Here is a 7662-nt window from a genome sequence, read left to right on the forward strand (position 1 = left end):
GGAGAACACGGGAGTCCTGTTTTTCACGTAGCTGTCAACTTCCTTTGGAAAACATTAATCTTGAAAATCAGCACAGTTGTTCTTATCAACCATGATTTTCCTCATTGTGGTAATTAGTGGGTTTGGGAATTTAGGTCAGTGTAATGAGTGATAAAAGGAGCTCACCTATCTGAAACTCTCTCTTCGTGCCCTTTCTGAATTTCATGTTTAGTCCTTGAGAAACTTACTCCCCCCCACCCCCATGGTTTTAAGCACGAATCCTAGAACCCCATTGTTTTAACAAACTGCCCTCCACATGGGATGCTGATTTCCCTTATTGTACTTGTGTCCAACTCCAGCCTGTTTGCAAATGTCCAGCAAAAATGTAGGCATTTTTGGTTCCTGCCTGATTAGCAAAGTGATCCACTTTTCCTTCTGAACAGTATTTTGTGTAGGATGAGATTGCCGTGGGCGAGATGTTTTTTCCCAATGTTTCAGAATCCCACCCCTTACTTGTGTCATGTATGGGCTTATTTATGGCAGGCGTCTGTTTCTACACTCTTGAAAATCCCACAGGTGAAATGTACAGTGTTATGAATACAAAGTTATCTTACAGGTGTTGGTACATATAAAACCTTGGAAATCAACTAGCTCCTTTCCAGATTTATTTAAACAATCACAGAGTTTTAGGTTATGTCTCTTGGCCATTTTTATTGCGAACTCAACAGTGAGAAAACTGCCTTAAGAAACAAAGGATTAGTAAAAATGCTTACACCAAACAATGAAATCAAAGGGTAGTTTATTAAAAAAGAATCAAAACAGAAACTCTAAGTACCAGTGTGTACATTGTACACATTTAAATGACTCACAAGAATGAAGTTTTTTCATATACATTAAGATTATACCACCCTGCTGTGTTATCAAAAGATGTTCAAGGATCAATCTGACTCCAAACTGCACTGCCATCTTAACGTGGCCACATTTCAAACATGCAACGACGCCACTGGTAATAAAGCTTTGGAATGGGTGCTCATTCTCTTATTTCACTACAAACATGATAGAAAGAAGGTAAGTTGAGGATTTTTTCTAAAATACAATGGAAGGTGTAGCGTACACGAGCACTCCGCACCCCTCACTCCTCTGCTGCCATCTTTAGCAAGTACTCCTTGTCGATCTTGAAGAGTCTCCATCCCTCCTCACTGGACAGGTCAGAGGCACCTCTTTTTTTGTAGAAGTTGATAGATGGTTTATTCCATTCTGCTACCAGGAAGTGCATGCTGCTGCAGCGACATTTCATCGCAACCTGTCATATATGGGGGAGAGTAAAACACCAGCTCAGTGACATTTTACCTGCTTTCCAGGACCTAGTTTTTTTTATTTGTTTTTTCTTAATTTTTGTTTTTTTAATCCTCACCTGAGGATATTTTTTTCCACTGTTTTTCAGAGAGAGTGGAAGGGGGAGAAAGAGAGAAACATCGATGTGAGAGAGACACATCGACTGGTTGCCTCCCGCATGAGCCCCAACCAGGGCCAGGATCCAACTTGCAACCGAGGCACATGTCCTTGGCCTGAATGGAACCTGAGACCCTTCAGTCCAAAGGCTGACACTCTAACTACTGAGCCAAACCAGCTAGGGCCAGGACCCAGTTTTGATTCAGTCATTAAAATAATCTAGTAACCCTTACAGAACCAGAAAGCAAAAACCAAGACATACCTGGCTTAGATTCTTCAGAATTTCTGATCCTATCCCAAAACCTAAAAAAAAGAGAAGTACCATTTAAAAAACGTCACTTGGAGGACTTCAAGCCCTGATTTCTCTTTAGAGCCACCCTTCTGCAATCAACCATACCTCTAAAATCACTCATTACGAAGAAGTCCTCAAGATACAAGAGTTTTCCAATCCATGGGTCATAGGTAAAATAGTACATGGCAAAACCAACGATGCTGTGTCCTGTAATCAGAGCATCATATGAGCTACGGGCGAAATGGATTCATAAAAGTTGTAGTTGCAAAATCCGAAGCCTACCATAGGTTTTAAAAAATATACATGCATGTATTAGCGAGAACGCTTTCATTACTTGCCAGAACAAAACCGCTAGAGTCTTAAACTTTAGCCACACATTATTTACATCCTATTGATATACTGGTGACTTGGGGATAAGGCTTACACGGCAGTTCAGAATAGTAAATATTTGTCGTTTAGAAACTCTGCTTCCTTAAGGTCAGGACATTAGGCCAAAAGTGCAACATTTAATTTCAGAACTTGCCTTCCAATGAAAACATTTTCAATTTGCTCTCCCCAGTTTTTAAGCCAGAAGCAGCAGAAGTATCCAGAAACAGGTGTTAATTATGTAATAGCCATATCTCTCTAAAAAAGGCTTCATCCCTTACGTTTTCTGCTCATTTCTTCTAGCTTGGGGATCAGACTTCAGAAAAAACAACAACTTAAGCACCTACCCAAACAACTTCCCCTTTTAGTTCTGTTTTCTGACCAGTTAATAGGGACCAGCAAAAAAATAAAAAAATCAGACTCCCTTTTATTGGGTGTCTAGAATTCCAAATGGGGGCAAAGGTTTCAAATTAAACTTTCTTGCCACTTTATAGTCCTTTGCAAACACAGGAAGCAAGTCGAATAGAATTTCTGATCTACCGTGTTTAATATCTACCGTGTGATAATAGGGCCTTACCTCATTTTTATCATGATCATCTACTTTATTGTGTAAAGGATCTTTTAGTTACCTCCCCGCCCATCCATGTACACGGAAGGGCCATGTACATGGCGAAGCTAGAGACTGTAACCTGAAGATTGGGACAAATTAAGAAGAAAACGTGATTTAACAGAATTACAAAATAATTAAAAAAAAAGGTTACCAAAGGGTCAAACAAGAACCATTTATGAAACTGAATTAGAACAAATGACATACCTAAGTCTTTCGGGTCTCCACTGCATTCTGATACTTACTTTTAAACAGCTCAAGTTCTTCCGTGTCTCCACGGCACTCTGATACTTAAACAGCTCTTTTAACCCGCCCGAGGTGTAGTACATCTATTTTATTTCCTCATTAGTTTGAACACTGCCTGGCTATTATTTCTGGCCACTTCTCAGTAACCTAGCCTGTGTTGTCAGTAGCTCTACACGGCAGACACTACGTTTATACACTAGATCTCTCTGGCTTCTGGAGGGGGAGGGCGGTTACCTTCCGGAGTGATGTGCTCCTTGGATACTTCTGCCACCAGGCAGTGGTAGAAGGGATGCTCTCCGAAACCATCCTCCAGCAGATCTGCGAGAAAGGGCAGCGGGGACAGGCAGTGTCAGCCCCGGTGAGGGTAACAGGCACCCGGCGCTTCCCCTCCCCCACCCGCCCCGCCCCGCCACTGTTGGTTACCTTTTTCAGTTATTATTACTTGTTCCTCCATATATTCATATTTAGCCAGTTCCTAAGGCGATGCACATAGGAGAAAGGGAAAGATGCGGGAACCTGAGTGAGGCCCCGGCTGGCCAAAGGGAAGGGGTTGGGGGTGGGGCGGGGCGGGGCGGTGATTCACCCCGCAGTCCACCCAGAGCCGAGGCGCGGTCGGGGCTGAGCGGGGGGGGGGGGGTGGAAGGGGAACCTGCCCGAGGCTCTCAGACCCGCCGGGAACGCAGCCGCCCCCTCCCACCTCGCCCCCGTCCCCCTGGCCCCCCGCTAACCTTGATCAGCCGCAGGATGTCACTGCAGTCGGCGGCGGTGGCAGGGCGGATCACGAAATTGGCCATTTTCGTCTTTTGCTTTTCTTCCCTTTGCGGACCAGGCCCCTGTACTTGAACAACAGGAGAAAGTGGTTCTTCATTCGTTTCCCGGGAGCGACCGCTTCTCAGTCAGGCTGGCACCATGACCCGGGAAGCCTCGGCGAACGACTGAAAGACGTGACCAGAGCGCGTCGGCGAATACGTCTGCGCCGCGGCCCACCGGCCTTTAAGGGCGTAGAAGCACCGCCCCGGGTCGTGACGTAAAGCACCTCGTCCAATGAGGCGGCGACCGCCCTGCCTCCTCTTCCGGGCGCCGCCCTCGCTTCCGGCGCCGTGTGAACCCTCAGGGCGCGGGCGCGGGCGCGGGCGCGGGCGGCGGGGCGCGCGGCCGCTTCTCCGGCGGCGCCCCCCAGCGGCGCCCTGCGGAGCCTTCCCGGAAGCCCGGCCTCGGAGCCTCGGCGTCCCTGGTCACCTTTGCAAAAGGAAGAGGGGCTTTCCCCGCTGGCCCGGACCAGCGAGTGACTTTGCTGTTTCCTCCTTGTCCCGTCAGGGAAGGCAACTCAGGAAACCTGGCCTTGGGCGATGGGGGGATTCGGTCAGCGGCTGTAAAAGTGTGGTCTGGGGGACCCTTCGGGTTCCAAGATCCTTTCAGGGAGTCTGTCAAAACGAGTTTCGTAATAATAGGAAGACGTCATTTACCTTTTTCAGTGTCACTAAAATTTTCCAGAGGCAACCTGATGTGTGATTAAGTCATCGCTCAGATGACTAAAGGAATGGCTTCTTGTATGTTCCGTGTTTTCTAGAATTTGCTAAGGTAATCTATTTGGATTTCTCAGTAATTGTTTTCCTCCTATACGGTACCTGTACTTTTTAGAGCTAAGAGAATGTTTTCTTTTATACTTTTTTCCTTCTTAAATCTTTGATCTTCCTTGTGGGAACCCTCCCGCCCCAGGTCCACTCTTCGTAATTTCCTTGAGTGAAGGTCTGCTTTTGTAACGTTTTCTGTTGTTGCTTGTATAAATGTGCGTTTAATTCACCTTAAAATTCTTGAGGGATTTATTTCACTGCTTATAGAATTTGAGGTTAGAAGTTACTTTCTTTCAGCACATTGGCGACATCTGACTGCAGAATTCCACTGCTGTTGAGGGCTTTTTTAATTCCTACCAGCTCCACCTGCGCTACCTTTTTCCCCTTTATTTTTTATTTTGAAATAATTATAAATTTACAGGATGTATGATGACATCATTGCTCTGGCGACTAAAGGAACGTGTTGTGTGTTCCTATGTTTTCTAAAAAGGTCAAAGATAAGTATTTTTGCATTCAATAATTTTTAAATGTCCCGAGAGCAAAATGTTTGAGGACAGTTGGATTAGAATATAGCTCCTTCTGGATTGTACTCACTGGGACAAGTATTCGAGCCTCTTGCAGATAAGTTTTTCTTGTACAACCCACCTTCCCAGACAGGCCCTCCTGAGGGTCTTACTTCGGCTGCCCTGTCTGGGATTCTGGATGAGTGAGAGAGGAAGCATGAAAGGGGCCTGCAGTGCTTTCAGTCTGTAAAATGAGAGGTTGAACTATCACCAAATGATCCTCACCCCCAAACATCAACAAGTGGCTTTCTGTCTTTGCTAAGAATATCTCATAGGTAGAAAAGAAAGCAAAAGTAGGTTCTCAGTTACGAGAACCTTCTGGGGATGTCATGCATAGTGAGTCACTGTGGAACTTTACGAAATGTCTTTCTCAATGATCTTTAAAATGTCATTACTTCTCAATTGCCTAAGCTACTGCAGGTGTTGTCTTTCCTGACACCGTGACACACGGATGACCATTCATAGGCCCTCCCCTCCACTGCTTTGGTCTAACATGCAGGAGGGCTTAGGAGAGCTTGCTACACATTTACAGATAACTGTAAATTAGGCCTCTGTGACTAAGACGTAATGACAGCTGCCTAGTTGAAGCAAAACCAAGCCATTTTCTATCTGGGTTGCTCAGTTTTCCAGAAATGGATTGTTTCATTACAATGCATTATAATATTTTTTCTTTTACTTTCTTTTCCCAGTCTTTCATGCTCTTATGCTTTGCTTTGTCATTATGACAAGAAGAGCTGTCCTGAAAACAGATGGCTAAAAAAAGTTCATTGTGGTTGTGTTTGTGCAGGGGTAGGAGTTTAGAACCCTAGGAAACTTTAATTTTCTTCATGGCAGTGAGTCAGCTAGGCTTTTCCACTGTTGTAAACAGATAGATGCAATGGATAATAGATACTGGAATGTATATATTTGAAATGGTATAAAGAAGGGATTAACTACCTAGTATTTGGGAAACTTTATTTTGGTTAATAAATAACAAATCAACAAATATTTATTGAATATTGTGCTAGATATTTGGGGGTTATAAAGGAGGACTTAAGTTTTTTAAATATATATTTTTATTGATTTTTTTGAGAGAGAGAAAAAGAGAGAGAAAACATCAACATGAGAAAAAACATCAATCTGCTGCCTCCTGTACGCCCCTTACTGGGGATGGAGCCTGCAACCCAGGCATGTGCCCTGATGGAGAATGGAACTGGTGACCTTTGGGGCATGGGACAGTGCTCAACCAGCCTTGCCAAACAGGTCAGGGTGTAGTGGACTAAGTTTTGAAACCAGCCCTCAGGGCATGCAGTTTACTTTTAGAGATTTGTGTGTAGTTTGCTACAGTGGAATTTAACCTTTATGAGAAAGAATTCTAGTAACTAGGTTTGAATAGGGGGAGAGGAAGAGGAAGGGAAATGTCAAGGCGCTTCCTCGATGTTTTACATTCGTTGTCTCATTTCGTCCTTACAAGCTTTGCAGAATGTGTCAGGTTAGCTCCGTCTTTACAGCTGAGAAAAGGGGAAGCTCAGAGGGGTTACAGAGTTGTCAAAGCTAGGAAGTGGAAGAGCTGGGGAAGAAGGAATTCTGTTGATTTTGGTGCCAAAGTGAAACTGTCCGGCCTGCCTATTAAACTATCACGAAAGGTGTCACTTATTTTTCTGTCTATTAAAGTAATGCATACGGATTAAGAAAACTAAAGCACAGAAAATACAAACAAGATAATGAGAATAATCCCTGTTAATACATTGGTTTCCTTCCAGTCTGTTTTTATGTACATATTCATGCAGGGCTGATATTTAGTTGGCATATACACTATAGTGAATTAAAAATCACCCGGCCGGCATGGCTCAGTGGTTGAGCATCGACCTAGGATCCAGGAGATCACGGTTCGATTCCCGGTTAGGGCACATGCCGGGGTTGCGGGCTCCATCCCCAGTGGGGGGCGTGCAGGAGGCAGACGATCAATGACTCTCTCATCATTGATGTTTCTCTCTCTCTCTCCCTCTCCCTTTCCCTTCCTTTCTCTGAAATCAACAAAGACATTTTTTAAAAGGTCACAAATGGCCCTGGCCGGTGTTGCTCAGTGGTTAGAGCATCTGCTTCGAACTGAAGGATCACAGGTGCGATTCCAGGTCAAGGGCATGTACCTGGGCTGCAGGTTTGTTCCCCGGCCTCGGTTGGGGCACATGTGGGAGGCCACCAATCGATGTGTCTCTCACATTGATGTTTCTCTCTCTCCCCCTCCCTTCCACTCTAAAAAAGTCAGTATCCTGGTCTGGCTGGGCATGGCTCAGTAGTTGAGCATTGACCTAGAATCTGGGAGATCGTGGTTCGATTCCTGGTCAGGGCACATGCCTGGGTTGCGGGCTCGATCCCCAGTGGGGGGTGTGCAGGCAGCTGTCCAATGATGACTCTCTCATCACTGATGTTTCTTTCTCTCTCTCTCCCTCTCCCTTCCTCTCTCTAAAAAAAATAAAAATATATTCTTTTTGAAAAGAGGCTGGACCGTAAAGTGTAAAGTATTAATCAGGACCCCTGTTTGTAAGTGATGACACCTGCCTCTAACTAGCTGAGGCAAAAGAGGAATTCCCTGCTCACTGT

At 44.9% G+C, this 7662-nt stretch overlaps 1 protein-coding gene across 1 annotated transcript; it reads right to left on the reverse strand.

The window, feature by feature from the left end:
• Positions 1-761: 761 nt before the first annotated feature.
• SAT1 (spermidine/spermine N1-acetyltransferase 1) lies at positions 762-3884 on the reverse strand. Its single transcript, XM_087813503.1, has 6 exons — positions 3671-3884; positions 3366-3417; positions 3177-3260; positions 1829-1930; positions 1694-1734; positions 762-1282 (listed from the first exon to the last, which is right to left on the reverse strand). Exons 1-6 carry the CDS (start codon positions 3734-3736, stop codon positions 1112-1114), a joined length of 516 nt encoding a protein of 171 aa, XP_087669629.1. The 5' UTR covers positions 3737-3884; the 3' UTR covers positions 762-1111.
• Between the last annotated feature and the right edge of the window lie 3778 nt (positions 3885-7662).

Source organism: Miniopterus natalensis, chromosome X, assembly GCF_054644295.1.
Source record: "Miniopterus natalensis isolate mMinNat1 chromosome X, mMinNat1.hap1, whole genome shotgun sequence".
Taxonomy (NCBI): Eukaryota; Metazoa; Chordata; class Mammalia; order Chiroptera; family Miniopteridae; genus Miniopterus; species Miniopterus natalensis.

Bases quoted from the DNA above. Each gene is read 5' to 3' on its own strand.
- SAT1 (XM_087813503.1), bottom strand. From the start codon at position 3,736: ATGGCCAATTTCGTGATCCGCCCTGCCACCGCCGCCGACTGCAGTGAC. The intron at 3,261-3,365 runs GTAACCAACAGT...CCTTTCTCGCAG, and splicing joins AGTAATAATAACTGAAAAAG to ATCTGCTGGAGGATGGTTTC. The intron at 1,283-1,693 runs GTATGTCTTGGT...CATATATGACAG, and splicing joins TTCTGAAGAATCTAAGCCAG to GTTGCGATGAAATGTCGCTG.